This window comes from Gracilinanus agilis, chromosome 6 (genome assembly GCF_016433145.1).
Source record: "Gracilinanus agilis isolate LMUSP501 chromosome 6, AgileGrace, whole genome shotgun sequence".
Classification (NCBI taxonomy): Eukaryota; Metazoa; Chordata; class Mammalia; order Didelphimorphia; family Didelphidae; genus Gracilinanus; species Gracilinanus agilis.
Window position 1 is genome coordinate 244916315 of NC_058135.1, and position 17447 is coordinate 244933761.

A 17447-nucleotide genomic window follows, 5' to 3' on the forward strand; every position below is an offset into this window, starting at 1 on the left:
AGTGGGCGATTTTCATCATGAGTTCTTTGGGATTGTTTTGAATCATTGTACTGATGAAAATAACTAAGTTACTTACAGTTCTTTATGTTCTTCTAGTTCTGCTTACTTCACTTGGCATCAGTTCATATAAGTCTTCCCAGGTTTTTCTGAAATCCTCCTGCTCATCATTTCTTATAGTATAATAGTACTCCATTACAATCATATACTACAACTTGCTCAGCCTTTCCCCAATTGATGGATATCTCCTCAGTTTTCTCACATCTCTGACAAGTTTTGTCATTTTCCTTTTCTGTCCTAATAGCTAATCTGATAGGTGTGGGGTGGTACTCAGAGTTGCTTTAATTTGTATTTTCTCTAATTAATAGTGATTTAGAGCATTTTTTCAGCTGGCTATTAATAGCATTAATTACTTTGTCTAAGAACTGCCTGTTAATATCATTTGACCATTTATCAATTGAGGAATGACATGTATTTTTATACATTTGACTGATTTCTCTAGGTATTTGAGAAATGAGGGCTTTTAGAGATTTATTTTAAAAAATGCCTTTTCGTCACTGTGATTTCTGTGTATTACCCTCTATCTTATTTCTCCCCCATTTATCCTGCTCTCTCTCCTTTCATCCTGTCTATCCACAGAAATGTGTTTCTTCTGACAACAATTCTCCCCCAATTTTCTCTCTTCTTTTCTCTCTTCCCCTGCTTTACTGTAGGGTAAGAGAGATTTGTATAACTAATTGGGTATGTATGTTTTCCCCTCTTTGAGCCAATTCTGAGGAGAGTAAGATTCAAGAGTTCCTTTCTTCACCTCCCCCAGTTTCCACTCCACTGTAAAAGTGCTTTCATACCTCTTTTATGTGAGATGATTTACCTCATTCTACCTCTCCTTTCCCCTTCTCCTAATGCATTCCTCTTTCCCATCCTTTCCTTTTATTTTTTTAGATATCCTGTCATATTCAACTGGCATCCTTGTCCTCTGTCTGTGTATATATCTTCTAACCACACTAATTATGACAGAGTTCTTAAGAATTACAAATATCATCTCATGTATAAATGTAAACTATTGAATTACTTGTGATTTTTCTTTCCTTTTTACTTTTTTATGCTTCTCGACTCTTTTACTTGAGAGTCAGATTTTCTCATCAGCTCTTGTCTCTTCATGAGGACTACTTAAAAGTCCTCTATTTCATTGAATACCCATTTTTCCTTCCAACGGATTATATTCATTTTTGCCTTGTAGGTTATTCTTGGTTGTAGTCCTGGCTCCTTTGCCCTCTAGATATCATATTCTAGACTCTCCAATCCTGTAATATAGAAGGTGCTAATGCTATTTGAATTGTTTCTTTTTTTTTTTTTTTTTTTGGCCACTTGCAATATTTTCTCCTTAACCTAGGAGTTCTGGAATTTGGCTATAATGTTCCTGAGAGTTTTCCTTTGGAATTTCTTTCAGAGGTTATCAGTGGATTCTTTCAATTTCTATTTTATCCTCTTGCTCTAGAAGGCAACTTTCCTTGAGAATTTCTTAAAAGATGATGTGTAGTCTGGCTCTCTCTTTTTTAAAATCATGGCTTTCAGGTAGTCTAATAATTCTTAGATTATCTCTCCTGGATCTATTTTCTAGATCTGATGTTTTTCCCAATGAGATAGTTCACATTTTCTTCTATTTTTTCCATCCTTTTGACTTTGTTTTGTTGTTTCTTGATGTCTAATGGAGCTATTAGCTTTCACTGCCCAGTTATAATTTTTTAGAAATTATTTTCCCAAGTGAGCTTTTGTACTTCCTTTCACATTTGGCCAGTTCTACTATTTAAAGGTTCTTCACTTCAGTGGATTTTTGTGCTTCTTATCAGTTTGTCTATTCTTTTTTCAAGGTATAATTTTCTTCATTTTTTGTGCTTCCTTTATGAAGCCGTCTATCTCTTTTTTCATGATTCTCCTGTATCACTCATTTCTTTTCCCAATTTTCTTCTACTTCTCATATTTGATTTTTTAAATCCTTTTTGAGCTCTTCCATTAATTCTTTTTGACCTTGAGACAATTTGTGTTGAGTTTCTTTTTTTTTGTTTGCTTCTTTTCCAGCCCATTTCTTGTTTTTTTAACTTAAAAAAAAATGTTACAGTTGGGCTCCATTCCTGTGGTGAAAGGGACACAGTCCCAACCTTCAGGTTCTTTGCATAGCTATCCTCAGAGCCAGCTCTTGGTAATCTAAAATTTTCAGTTCTACCAAGGTCATATGATCTAAGAAGAGCTGTTTTTAATGCTCTCTCAGCTTGTGCTCTGGTGTTTGAATGACCATACAGACTCTTCTTCACCCTGGAACTGTGACCAGAGTCCCTTGCTGTGCTGCAGCTATAAGCATTTGTACATGTTGGTGCTTCTCCTTACAGTGGAATTGTGATCTGGGGCTGTGACCTGGATCTTTGTGTGGGCAATGCAGCAAGAGTTCTACATCCAGATCCAGCAAAGGGCTCCCTGTAATTGCCTTCTACAACCGTACAAGCCCAATAACTGTCCATGGCTGAGAGCTCCGGAAGCTATTGTAGCTCCCTAAGGGCTGCTGGGTTATAGAGGCAGGGCCTTGGCACACTGGCCTCTTGGAATTCCTACCTAGCACCATTCAAAGCTCAGTTTAGTGGGAGTAGCTGGAGCAGCAGCAGTAGCTAGCATTTATATAGCATTTTTAAGGTTTTCAAAGCAATTTACAAATATTTCATTTTATCTTGACTATCACCCTGGAAAAGAGGGGCTTTTATTATCTTCATTTTATAGATGAGGAAATTGAGGCAGACACAGGCAAAGTGACTTACTCAGGGTCAGATAGCTGGTTTCTGTATTTGAATTCAGGCCTTTCTGACTCTGAATTTAAGCACTCTTTCTGTACCACCTAGCTGTAGGAGTTCAAGTACTATCTCTTGCCTGTGACCTTTCTAGATACTCAAAATTGTTAGTGCTCAGAGTGTCACCTCTTTTCCTCATTTAAACTTTTATCACAGTGCCTAGGACCTGGATGGTACTTAACTAAAATGTTTGTTGAGTTGAATTCAACCTAGGAACTATCAGTCAGGATTCATGAATCTAAACTCATATCTTCTTCTTCTGCTTACTAATGATCACTCCCCTCATACCTATCCATCCATATTACCATTTCTTGCAAGAGACTGGCTGCTTCTCTTTCCAAGGGTCGAACTTTTGGGAGGTGGACTACATTAATGAGTTATTGATTAGGCAGCCAAACATTTTCCTACAAGCCAATATTTTTCATTTAAAGTAACGTTGTAAGAGACAATAAGGAAAATTGCCTGTACAAAAATATTTATAGCTGTACTCTTTGTAGTGGCAAAAAATTAGAAAATGAGGGGGTGTCCGTCAATTAGGGAGCGGCTGAACAAATTGTGTTATCTGATGGTGATGGAATACTATTGTGGGGAAAAGAAATGATGAATTGGAAGAATTCCATGTGAACTGGAATGACCTCCAAGAATTGATACAGAGCTAAAGAAGCAGAACCAGGAGAACATTCTATACAGAGATGGATACACTGTGGCACAATTGAATGTAATGGACTTAGCAGCAATGCAATGACCCTGGACCATCCAGAGGAACTTATGAGACAGAACGCTATCCATATCCATAGGAAGAATTGTGGGAACAGAAACACTGATGAAAAACATATGACTGATCACGTGGCTTGAGGGGGATGTGATTGGGGATTTTGACTTTAAATGATCACTCTATTGCAAATATCAATAATATGGAAATAGGTTTTGAACAGTGATATATGTAAAAACTCAGTGGAATTGCTCATCGGTTCAGGGATGGAGGAAGGAAGAGGGGAGGGAAAGAACATATTCTAAATAAATAATTAAATTAAAAAAAAATAAAGTAACTTTGTATCTCAATCCTAGTTTTTCTTAACTTCATTTTTATTTTTCAGTCTTAGAAAAAAGAAACCCAAAGTTTATCCTTCTGGATTTACATCTTCGTGTAAATCTTTCTTAAGATAAAAATCATTCCAAAATTGTATCATATTGAATTGTTGTCAGGCACAGCCATTCTTTTATTTTATACAACTTTAAAGGAATATGCTTTGCTAATATTTTTCCCATTACCTACTGTGTCATAAGTATTTATGAATAAAAATATAAAAATACCCAAAAAAGTATGCTCCAGTTTGGAGTTTCTTAGGTCCCTTATAGAGCAAGAAACCCGTTATATTATTTATATCAGCATTCTGCATCTGAAACAACAAGGGCGAAGTACTTATCAAAAATGTAAATGTAAACATTTTGTTGGTCTTTTATGGCAAAAGTTGATTATTATAAGTGTTTTATTAAACATAGACTGTCATTTTTATTCATGTGAAACTTACATTTTTTATTCCATTTTCATCTATTCTTGCATAAAAATATCCTTTGATTTTATATACAGAATTTGGAGATGATCTATTACAGAAATTCCACAATTTACCTCCTTAGTTTTAGTTTACCTGATTATTTTGAATTGTACTTCTGTAATATCCTTCTGATTTATCCCTTTTTCTCTTTTCCCACTGAGACTATCCCAGTATAAGCTAGCATTACAAGGTATTTTAACTATTGTGGAACCTCCTAATACGTTTTTTTACCTCTCTCCTATCCTTTTTCCAACCCCTCCTTTTTGTTGCTTCAAGACTAATAATCTAAGTGTTACTTCTCTCTCCAGAACTCCCTCTTCAGATGAATAAAGCTCTTCTTCCTTAACTGGCATTTGTGTCCCTCCACAATTTCATGCTGCTATCTTTCCAACCACATTTCATTCCATTTTCCACATCCATTATAAACTAGCAAAACTGAGCCTCCTTCTCACCCCACCCATTTAGTCCTTTTTAATTCCTTCCCTTTATCTGTTGAATTTCTGCCCAGCCTTTAAATGTCCAACTCAAATATTACTTTTTCCATGAAACCTTTCCCATTACCTCTGATTGATAAAGGCTCCCTCTTCCTAGGGAAAAAAAGGCAGAAGGATCCTTTAATTTTCACCTTTCTTTTGTACTTCTTAATGTATCATAGTTAATGTGAGTGTATATCCTATTAAGCTATAAGCCCAGGTAGAGTAGAGATTGTGTTTTTTCCTAATTTTTGAATTCTAGACCAATGCTGTACACACAGTAGATTTTAATATAATATATTTTGAATTTACCTGAATTGACATATTATTTGTTAATATTTCTGTCACCTCATGCCTTAGCCACTTGAGTATCAAAACAATGAACTATTTATATCTTAATGGTGACTAGAATCCTAAGCACCTCTTTTCCCAATCATACAATTTTCCCCCTAGTCTTTGATGTGTTATTTGCCTGTTCACTTAAAGCTAAATGTAAAACTTTTCCATCTGCTTCTGTAATTGCAACTAAGCAGACATCATTGATGCTTGGGGTTTGTATTTAACAAATATTTGCCAGGGCAGGGAGGGGGGTGTTCATTGTGAACACCATATGCTGTAGGCTTCATATCCTTTTGTTTCTTGTTACTGCATATGTGTCGTTAAAATTACTGATGATGAAAAATGAATGATTTCAAATTGGGCAGAACTAGTGAAGGAACCAAAAAATGTAACACCTACTTGAGGTAATCAAGAAGGAGCACATTTTAATCACTTTAATGGGAGTGGTGGCAGAAAGATTGGTATCATCACTTTCAGCTTTCCACCACCATTAGGTGTCAAAGTAGAGAAGGAGATAATTTAAATGGAAGGACTGGACCTGCAGGTGACAGGGGTAAGCAGAAAAGCATGTTCATTACCAAATTGTCTGTAAAGTAATGGATAGATAATCATCTGTGGTGTTTTTAATTAGCCCTATAAATATGAATTTTGTTGCCATAAAAGAAATCAGAAGACTTTAAGATGTTACATTTAAATAGGATGCTGGCCCAAAGGCGGTTCTTGGAGAAGCAGATAAAGTAGATGGAAGTGATTTCATCATATGCTCAAATGAAGCACTTCATCTCTCACCTGCTTTTTAGAATCCTCCACAGATTCTTATAAAGCTCAGTTCAAGTGTTACTTTCTCAATTAGGCTCTTCATGGTCTTAGTTTTTCATTTTCCCCAAATTGCTTTGTGTTTGCTTTATATGTCTCTATTTACTAACCTTTGTATGTTCATATTCCCATTGCCCAATTGAATGTAAGTACCTTGAGAGTAAGGACTACTTCGTTTTTGTCTTTGAATCTGCAATGCCTAGAACAATGCCTGACAATAGTAGGCAATTAATAGTTACTTCTTGATTGATTGAACAAGGAAGTTCCTCTAGCATGTTGTATTTATAAGGAAACATTAAAGAATTACATTTCACTAGAAGTATGGAGAGAACTGGTCAGTAAAAGAGCCAATCAAAATCATGTTCCCTTCTAAGTATACTTTTAAAATGGCCCACTATTACACTGAAGTGATTAAAAACTACTCAAGGGCGCACAGCATACAGACAGGTTAAAGAGAGCTGGAACTAAAAATTCAGCCTTCTGACACCTAATCCAGTAGATTCTCCCTATGCTACAATAGCACCATAAAATCATAACCTTAGAACTGAAATGATTCTTAAAGGCCATTTAGTTTAATTGTCTCATTTTATAGATGAGGAAACTTGAAGGCCAGAGAGATCATATAACTTGCCTAAGATGTAGGGAGTAGAATAAGTGAGATTTGAACAAAGATTTTCTAACTCCAGAACTATTTCCCTCCAGTGTCTACAGTTGACCTGTAGCAATTTTTTAGATTTATTGCCTTGTATGTCTAGGGATTCTAGGGGGAAAATTTGACCAACAATAAGAATACTGTAAAATAAAAAATATATAAAGAATTAAGTGAGTTTAATGAAGATAATCAACAAGTTAGAAGACAAAGATCCTAGTTTCAATTCAGCAATAATTCTCTATATAACCTTGAACAATTTACTTTATTGCTCTATTCCTCAGCTTTTTTCATCTAAAAATGAAGAGGTTAGAGTTAATGTTTTCTAAGGTTTTCTTCCAGCTCAAAACATTTATTATTATAATTAGAAGTACCATTTTTATTTCCTTAGCATTACCATTTTGAATATTTTTAGTCTCCAATGACAGTTTTAGTATATGACCACATTCTTTCAGGATTGAAAGTAATTAGTTCCACACAGTGAGTTTCATAAAATAATAATTTAGTATGCTTTATTACATAAGTAATAGAAACACACTTTTGAAATGAACTGAAGCAATATTATAAAAGAGATTTAGAAAAAATAGGAAATCTGTACATTTGAAAAAAAAGCTCAGTGTTCCATATGTTTTAGTCATCTACTTAGTCTTCTGGTCATCTATGTAATAATAAAGGAACCAGTCAGGGAATGTTTGATAGAGGGAAGATAGAGAAAGTCTGTGAGGTGAGTCTCTCTTCCAGCTCTCCCCTGGGGCTGAATATACACTGGGAGACTTCAAGGGGTATCACCCTGATACTGGGCAACCTGGATGGTCGTGCCACCCCACAGGAGTTGGGGGCGAGGCTTCCCTATAAGATGAGCTATGTGGTACCCCAATCAGATTCCGAATAAGGATGGGGTTCACACAAACCTCCCCCCCCAATCAGTTAATTTCACAGCAGGTGTTCTGGCTTCAAGGTGGAAGCAGCCAGACCAAGCTGTGGTTCTCCTCTCCCTCCTTGTCTCAGGCACTCTGGAATGCTGTCTGACTGATGAATGGCTTTTATTATTCACAATTCAGGAATTGGGAAAAGAGGTGAATGGCAGAGGGATTTTGGGGTTCCCTCTTCTCCATTTCTATGGGGTCTGTCACTTAGGAGGGAACTTTTGGGTTTCCCACTCCTAAGCTTCTTCCCCCGCTCCTTCTCCTTCTATTTCTAGTTTTCTGTTTCTTTCCTTTTCTATAATTGTAAGTTTGACTGAAAGGAGGTCTCTCAGCAAGGTTGGGAGGAGACTAAGAGATTGCTCCCAAAATGGAGCCCAAACTAACTCTATGGTTGAAGTCTTGATGGGTGAGATGGAATGGAATGGCTTTGGTCAGGGAATCAGGGTTTCAGTTTCCAAAGAAAGACCCTCAGGAAGCCCTCAGGACTAGATCTGAGCTGGGTTGTCCTCCTCCTCCCTCTTCCCAGTCCTCCACCTGAAGACCTCTCCTCTTCCTCCTTCATCCGGAGAATCTCCCAGAATCCCCTCCATCTCAACTGTCAGCAACTGCCTTCTCTGGCTCCTTTTGGTTCCCTCTCCTCTGCACCAAAACCACCCATCCTTACATCTAACAACTGAAACTAGACAATATTCTTGTTTTCTGTAATATGGATGCAAAAGATTCTGGGGCGGGGTATGGGGGAGGTGGGGAGACACAGAATCTTGGAAGAGGAGCAGGAGACCAAATGGCAGTTGGAAGAGCAGAGAGACTTCTGGAAAGGATTTTCCTGAGAAGAGGGTCTTTGGGGGTAAGAGCTCAGTGAGGGGAGAAGGAGAAAGGAGCTCTGAGCAACCTGAAGGCTGTCCTTGAGAGTTTCCTGACCTGATTGAGAAGATCTGATACCTTTTTCCGCAGTCATCTTGATATCACCTCAGTCCAAAACTGTGCCATTCAGTGTTTGGGGTTTCTGGATTCCATTTGGGAGCAGATCCCTGAAACCCCCCCCCACACACACACACTTTCCTTGAACCTTATCTTACAGAGACCCTTATCAAATATAGACAAACTGATTAGAGATATTAGGCATAGGTTTAGTGGAAAGGGTAGGAGAAGCTTTGAGTTGAGAAAGACTTGGTCTCCTCAAGGTGAAGGACCCGAAGGGGTCAAGAATTAGGGCTTCCTGCTCCCACTGACCACCACTTTAATCCAATACCCTGTTATCCTCATTAAATACTTTAAAGTCAGATAGCATACAACTTATTCTTTTTTGTTTTTGTTTTTGTTTGTTTAAACCCTTAACTTCTGTGTATTGTCTCATAGGTGGAAGATTGGTAAAGGTGGGCAATGGGGGTCAAGTGACTTGCCCGGGGTCACACAGCTGGGAAGTGTCTGAGGCCAGATTTGAACCTAGGACCTCCTGTCTCTAGGCCTGACTCTCAATCCACTGAGCTACCCAGCTGTCCCGCATACAACTTATTCTTGAGATAGATAAGAGAAGAAGTAGAATAACTTTGCCTGACTGAGATCTACCTCTTTAGCCAGACCTCCTGTGGTGCAGACCATTGATCAAGGGGGGTGCTTTTGTGAACCCTGGTTCTAAGCAGCAACGAACCGGGTGACCTCATACCCCAGCCTGTGAAGAAACCTTACCTCTAACCCTCGAGTGGTGGCACACCTTCCCTGGGTCTCCCAATTTCCAAGGGGAGCCTTGTCATAGTCTTACAATATTAGTGGCCAATAGTGAATGAGGAGGGGATTGCCACACTCCTTCCACCTTATTCCCTTAGCTTTATCCTCTTCCTCATTAGCCACCTTAATACAAGTGGTGAGCCAGCTAGGAGATGAACCTAGAATCTTCTGATAAGGTTCAAGGAAAGTGTGGGGTTCAGGGATCTGCTCCCAAATGGAGCCCAGAAACCCCAAACACTGATTGGCATGGTCTTGCCTCCATCTTACATATCTAACAAGAAGTTGCAAAACATGCTGATTTTTTTCTGGTTGTATGTTAAAATTTAATAACCCCAAAGGTTAAGTATTGAGTTTTGTTTGGATTCTATATTAGTGTACAAAATCCAATGCAGTTTTATATTCTAAACAAAAGAAGCACAGTACACAAATTAACTATATAATGATTTTCCGTAATCAATGTACTTTAGTACATTTTGGAATCTTTATTTAATGCCTTTTTCAAAAACAAAATGCTGTATTTTCCTATTAACAAAAATGGTGATAGCATAATTCAGTTTTTTTCTTATAATCACAAATAAATATAAAATAAGAACAGAACAGAATAAATACAAACTAAAAATGTTCAGTTTTGTTAATGACTTTTTGTACTATCACATGAACTCTTTAGTTTCTTTTTTTCCTTTTATTCCCTTAGTCCCTCCAGGGTACTCCCAGTCCTTCCCATATCTCATCCCCTTTCCCTCTTGTTTTTCTGTATGTTGTTTTTTTTTTTTTTACATTTCATTTTTTAAATTAAGTTCATTTATTTAATTAATTTTGAGTGTTTTTCCATGGCTACATGATTTATGTTCTTTCCCTTCCCTCCTGTAACCAATGAGCAATTTCACTGTACATGTGTCATTGATCAATACCGATTTCCATATTATTAATATTTGCACTAGAGTAATCATTTAGAGTCTACATTCCCAATCATAACCCCATTGAACCATGTGATCAAGCAGTTGTTTTTCTTCCGTGTTTCTAGTCCGACAGTTAAGAAGATTTTTACTCATCTAATTATGTATGCTGTACTCTCTTTATCCCAGATCTGATTAAAATAGGGTTCTAGTATTCCCAGCCTTTTATCCCCTCACCCCCTTCTCTGTGGCAATTCCTGTACCCATTCTTCCTCTGTGTGAGATAGTCATTCCACCATCCCTCCTCCTGGTCAATTCCTCTACCATTTCCACTCATTCCTTTATATTTACTCAACATTGAGGCTTCCATCCATACCCACCCCTTCAAAATATCCGGGCCATTCCCAGGGACCCTAGATGACATTTTCCCATGCCAAAATCAAACAAGTTGACCTTTTGGGTTGCTTATGATTAGTCTTTCATTACCTTTGTATGTATGCTTTCCGGGTTAAGATGGCAGCAGAGTAAAAAGCAGCTGCTTAACCTCTCCTAACCCACACATATAGGACTCCTCAAGAGGACATAAAAACAAATCCAGATGAACAAAGGGACCCCACAACAGGGTACAGAGTTGAAGGTACATGGGATTGGGGCATTTTCATGCTATAAGGGGGTGAAATAGCTCTCACTAAAATGTGAGCTTTAGCCCCCCCCCCCCCATACCACCTACAGTGCCAAAGCCAGCGCACAAGAGTTAGAGCAAGTTTGGGGCATTCATTAAGTTCTTGGCAGCTACCTGGGATCACCAGGGCCTGCTCCTGAGAGCAGCAAGACTTAAGACCCGAAGAGGCTAAAGAACCGGACTTTGAACACAGACCTTGAGCTCAGACGCAGATGCAGGTGTTGGACCTTGGGTGGGAACCCAGTGCAGATAGGGTGCATGACTATGGAAGCAGAGCTGAGACTGTTAAAGGTGCTTTGGGCAGAGGAGCAAGCAAGGAGACCACCAGGAGGCTTGATGCTGAGAACAACTAGACCTGAGACCTCAGGAGCCTAAAGAGTGCAGACAGACCCTGGGCCTGAGGCTAAAGCAGAGAGGGCGCATGGAGCTATGACTCAGGCAAAAACTGCTCCACAGCTCCATAAGCAGAGAGCCTGTCTACCTCACCCAGACTTCTGACTGAGAAATAAATAATAATAATGGCAAGCCAGTCACAAGAATCCAAAAGAGAAAGATCAAGAATAAATCTTTAACACTCAACAACTTTTACACAGAAAAAATCCGGACAACAGAGCAAATAGCAGAGGAGAACAAACAAGTAATCACATCAAAATCTTCCCCCAAAAAATGAAAATTGGTCACAAGCTCTTGAAGAGTTCAAATATGATATCATGAGAAAGATGGAAAGATTTGGCGAGAGAAGTGGGAAATAGCTCAAAAGGAAATTAACATTTTAAAAGACAGAAACTCCCAATTGGAGAAAGATGCCCCCAAATCAAAAGAATTGATAAGCAAATTGGAGACCAAAATCAAATAGCTGGAAAACAGGATAGACCAAATCAAAAAGGAAAATCAAAAGGTTATAGCAGAAAACTAGTCTCTAACGACCAGTATTGGGCAAGTAGAAGCCAATGCTCTCTCAAGACAGCAAGAACATATAAAGCAAAGTCAAAAGACTGATAAAATAGAAGGAAACATGAAATATCTCACTGAGAAATTGACAGATCAAGAAAACAGATCTAGAAGAGACAATTTGAGAATCATTGGTTTTCCTGAAAAAGCATAAATTAATAGAAATTTGGACTCCATACTAAAAGAAATTATTCAGCAAAACTGCCCTGAAATTCTACAACAAGAGGGCAATATAGACATTTAAAGGATCCATAGATCACCCCATTGAGGGGTAGGGAAGACAAAATCCTTATATTGTATATGCCTTGTCAAGCAAAACTAAATCCCATATTGTCCATGTCCAGCTCTCTTTCTTCATCTTAAATCCACAGCTTCCCCAGAAGATTCATCATTCCTCATAAAAAATTCATCATCAGTCCTCTAGAATCATGATTTTTAGATTTATTTTAATGTATTTCTTTTTACAATAGTTTTGTCACTGTATAAATTATTCTCTTGGTTCTGCTCACTTCACTCTGTATCATTTCATGTAAGACTTCCTAGGTTTCTCTGAAACATTGTACCTTTTCATTCTGTCTTTTAATATAATAACATTCTATCACATTCATTTGCCATAATTTGTTAAACTATTTCCCAATTTATGTTCCTCTTTGTCCCCTAGTTTCTATTTCTTTTCCACTACAAAAGAATTGATATAAATATTTTTGTGCATATGGATCCCTTTTTATCTCTTTGGAGTACCCCTTAATTGGATCAAGGGTTAGGTACTGTTAAGTGACTTTTTAGATATAGGTCATGATTGCTCTCTAGAAAAGTTAGACCAATTTACTAACAAGGCATGTTTTCTCTCAGCTTTTGTAACATTTGTCATTGAGCTAATCTAATGAGTATGAAGTGGAACATCAGAATTGCTTTAATTTATATTTCTTTAAATATTAGTTAGAACATTTTTTCTCATAGACATTGATAACATATTTTTTGCTTTAAGAACTACCTATTTGTGTGCTTTGGCCATTTATCAGCTGGAAAATGATTCTTTTGTCTTACAGATTTGAAACAGTTCCTTAAATATCTTAGGAAAAGGATCATTATCAAAAGAAACTTTCCACAAAGAATTTATTTCACAGTTAACTATTTAATTCTAATTTTAACTGCATTAGTTTCATTTGTGCAAAGACCTTTTTAATTTTATAAAATAAAAATTGTCCATTTACCTTCTAGAATCTCTCTTTCTCCTGTTTGATCACAAACTCTTTCCTATCTATTGATTTGAAAGAAAATGTTTTACTTATTCATCTAATTTGTTTCTGATATATATATCTAAGCTTATGTTAGATGTATTTTTAAGCTTATATTGGTATTTGGTTTGAGATGTTCATCTAAACCTAATTCCTATCCAATTGCTTTCAAGTTTTGCCAGAGGTGGTTATTTTGAATGAAATTTCTCTTTTGTTTATTCCTGCTGGACCTTGTTGGTAATTTATAAGAATGCTGATTACTTATGGGGATTTATTTTACATCCTGCAACTTTGGTGAATTTATTGTCAATTTTTAAATATTTAGTTGATTCATGGTTCAGTGAGTAAAATATGTCATTTGCAAAAAAGCAATAATTTTGTTTCCTTTATGCCTATGTTTATTTGTTCAATTTCTTTTTCTTCTCACTAGAGCTAAAATTGCTAATATCTCAAATAGTAGTGATAATAATGGCTATCTTGGCTTTACTTCTAATCTTTCCAGACCTCTAGTTTATCCCTCTCACACAGAATACTGGCTCAGAGTTGTAGATCAATAATACTTGCCATATGAAGAAAAGGTCCATTTATTTCAGTGTTAATACTATTTTTTTTTAAACCCTTGTACTTTGGTATATTGTCTCATAGGTGGAAGAGTGGTAAGGGTGGGCAATGGGGGTCAAGTGACTTGCCCAGGGTCACACAGCTGGGAAGTGGCTGAGGCAGGGTTTGAACCTAGGACCTCCTGTCTCTAGGCCTGACTCTCACTCCACTGAGCTACCCAGCTGCCCCCGTTAATACTATTTTTAACAGAAAAATGAGTGTTACATGTTCCCAAAAGCTTTTTTCATCCTACTCACATTCATAGTTATAGTGATCCTGTATTTTCTTCCACCCAATTCTCTTACATTTCTTTCAGATGTTGAGAAAGAAGAGGTGTGCTTAGCACTTGGTACAATTTACTCCAGACCATTATCCCTTGTTCCTCTTCACCTACATTCCAATCACAGATTGCCCCCACCCCCTTTTTATTTCTTTTAAAACTTCTGACAGAATTTGTTTTGCATATAACTAATCCCTCCCTGAATGTACCCTCCCTCTTGTTCTTCCTTTTTCTCACTCCCCATTTCCTTATTTCCTTTTTGAGGAAAATATATTTCTATACCAGACTTTTATATATTATCATCTTTAACCTGTTCAAAATAAAGTTGAAATGATACCTTCTCCACCCACCCCTTCCTCCTAGTTTATATAGTCTTTTGCTTTCTCAATTAGAGCTTGGGTAGACTAATTTTTAGATGAAATCCCTCTTCCTAGATCTTTAGGGGAGAAGTTATAGGAGAGACATTAACTATGTGGCTTCCTCCTCCATCTTTGCCAGTCATGTCGCTAAACTAAACACCTTTTGATGAAGTAGTGTACTACTACTAGGCCTGTATTCTCCTGGAGTCAAAGAAAGAGAGAAAACAGGATCCATCCATGCAAAATATTGAATAGGAAATTGTAATTTTAAATAGTAAATTAACACTAGTAGTATTATGGAACTACAGGTATCATTTCACCAGTATTGGATTGAATAAACTTTTGTGAGCTAGCATGAGAACTTAATCATATCATTTCAGTGGAAAAATATATTGTGAGAGGCAGCTAAGGGGCTTAGTGGATAGAAAGATACCTGGAGGCAAGAGGGCCTGGGTTTAAATCTGGCCTCAGATGCTTCCTAACTGGGTTACCCTAGGCAAGTCACTTAACCCCATTGCCTAATCCTTACTGCTCTTCTGCCTTGGAAACTTTGCGTGCGTATGTGTGTGTAGATGTATAATATAACTCAAGAAATAGATCTTTTTGTTCAGCGATATGGGAAGAGATTCTCTACCTAAAAAAGGAATGAATAATCAGTCATTAAATATCATTACTGATATTCCTTTTTTCTTTTTTAATAGGCAATTGCTGGCTATTTTGATATCTTTTTTGAGAAGAACTGCCACAAAAAAGTAAGTATGTAGGTTACATAATGAATTAAATCTATTAAATGCACTTTTTTGTCTGGAGTTTACCTCTTCCTTGTTGATACATAGCTAAGCATATTTTGCTGTTGCAAGCATTTGTTATGTGTTTGGTACTGATTAATGTAGCGTGATACTAAAAGGCTTGTACTCAATCAATTACTTTTGCACTCTGCCTCTGCAGGTTTTATTCTCTACTGGTCCCCATGCTACCCAAACCCACTGGAAGCAAACAATATTTCTACTTGAGAAGCCATTTTCTGTTAAAGCGGGTAAGAAAGACAAGTAGAGTGAGAAATATTCAAACTTGGATGAAAATATTCCAACCTGCAAATACTTATTCAGTACCTACTATATTCACATGGTGCTGTGATGTGACAACTGTACCTATTACTGTCTACAAATTTTAATTGAAAAAATTTAGTTTTGAAGGAGTCTCAATAAGATGAAATAATTAAAGGAGAAATAAATAAACATTCTTCTTTGCTTTATAATAATGTATTTCATAGTATAACACACTGATGAATTAACTGTTCTAATAAATGAATTAGAAAGGTTATGTTGTTTCCCTACAGAATGTAAAGATAAAATTGCCCAACTTCTGACTGCTGATCATTTATAAAGTTGAAGTATTAGGCATATATATTGATTAAAAATTTTAGTCCATTTCATTTTCCAACCCAAATTCACATATTTATATGACACAATTCATATTTGTTATTTTTAAAATTCTTTAAAATAATCTACATTACATATAGATTATTTCTTTTTTATAAATTTCAGGCACAATGTAAAAAGCCATATTTATACTTCTTGAAGAGAAGCAATATGACACAGTGAAAAGAGTGTTGAACTTTGTCAATGATCCCAAGTTGAAATCCCAATTCTGCCACTTATCACCTATACTTAAGGGAGTAAAAGGGAAATTAGTGTGGAAAGTAAGTTGGAACCAGATTGTGAAAGGCTTTAAGTGACAGAGAAGCTTTTATTTTATTTGAGAAGTTGTAAGAAGCCATCTGAGCATTTTAAACAGAGGAGTGGCAGAGTCAGATATGTGATTTAGGAAACCTACTTTCCCAAATCTCATATACATGTCTGTTTTCAGCCTTCCTTTCCTCTTCTCTCTGAAACTCTAAGATGTTTTCTGTTTCTACCTTAGTGGTCTTTTCTCCCTTTTGGGAAAAAGGTCCCTTTTTATTTAAGAAAGTCAGTAAAATGTTCACTGTTTTCCTTTTAGCAATGAGAAAATTACAGTAGTTTTGCAGGAAATTGAAAATCCCCCTTTATTAATCTGTTAATGCTTCTCTGTTCAGCTTTTGATGCATTTCCCAAACTCCTCCTGCAGCAAGAAGAAAGCGCTGGACCAGGAGTGAGTTAAAATGTGGCCTCAACAAGCCACTTGACTCTGGGCAAATCACTTAATCTGTGTGCCTCGGGTTTTTTTTTTTAAACATTTATTAATATTTATTTTTTGAAAAGTTAACATGGTTACATAATTCATGCTCTTACTTTCCCCTTCACCACCCCGACTTCCCCCTCCCCCCATGGCTGATGCGTATTTCCACTGGTTTTAACATGTGTCGTTGATCAAGACTTATTTCCAAATTGTTGATAGTTGCATTGGCGTGGTAGTTTTGAGGCTACATCCCCAATCATGTCTGCCTCAACCCATGTGTTCAAGCAGTTATTTTTCTTCTCTTTCCACTCCTGTATTACTTCCTCTGAATGTGGGTACCGTTCTTTTCCATAAATCCCTCAGAATTGTCTTGGGTCATTGCATTGCTGCTAGTACAGAACTTTTTAGTTTAATATAATCAAAACCATTTAATTTACATTTTGTAATTTTCTCTAACTCTTGCTTGGTTTTAAAGTCTTTCCTTTCCCAGAGATCTGACAAGTAAACTATTCTGTGTTCACTTAACATGTTTATAGTTTCCCTCTTTATATTCAAGTCGTTCACCCATTCTGAATTTATCTTGGTGTAGGGTGGGAGATGTTGATCTAGACCTAATCTCTCCCATATTGTTTTCCAAATTTCCCAGCAGTTTTTGTCAAATAGTGGATTCATGTCCCAAAAGTTGGGCTCTTTGGGTTTATCATACACTGTCTTGCTGATGTCATTTATCCCCAGTCTATTCCATTGATCCTCCTCTCTATCTCTTAGCCAGTACCATATTGTTTTGATGACTGCTGCTTTATAGTATAGTGTAATATCTGGTACTGCTAGGCCCCCTTCCTTCACATTTTTTTTCATTATTTCCCTTGATATTCTTGATCTTTTGTTATTCCAAATGAAATTTGTTATAGTTTTTTCTAATTCAGTAAAGAAGTTTTTTGGTAGCTTGATAGGTATGGC

General features: G+C 36.8%; 1 protein-coding gene across 2 annotated transcripts in view; it reads left to right on the forward strand.

The window, feature by feature from the left end:
* PRMT3 (protein arginine methyltransferase 3) overlaps positions 1–17447 on the forward strand; it is a 181508-nt gene that overhangs the window by 136654 nt on the left and 27407 nt on the right. For both annotated transcript variants that reach the window (XM_044680312.1, XM_044680311.1), the window contains exons 14-15: positions 15029–15079; positions 15276–15363. In XM_044680312.1, the coding sequence (XP_044536247.1) occupies positions 15029–15079; positions 15276–15363 (139 nt within the window). The remainder of the gene's footprint in view (positions 1–15028; positions 15080–15275; positions 15364–17447) is intronic.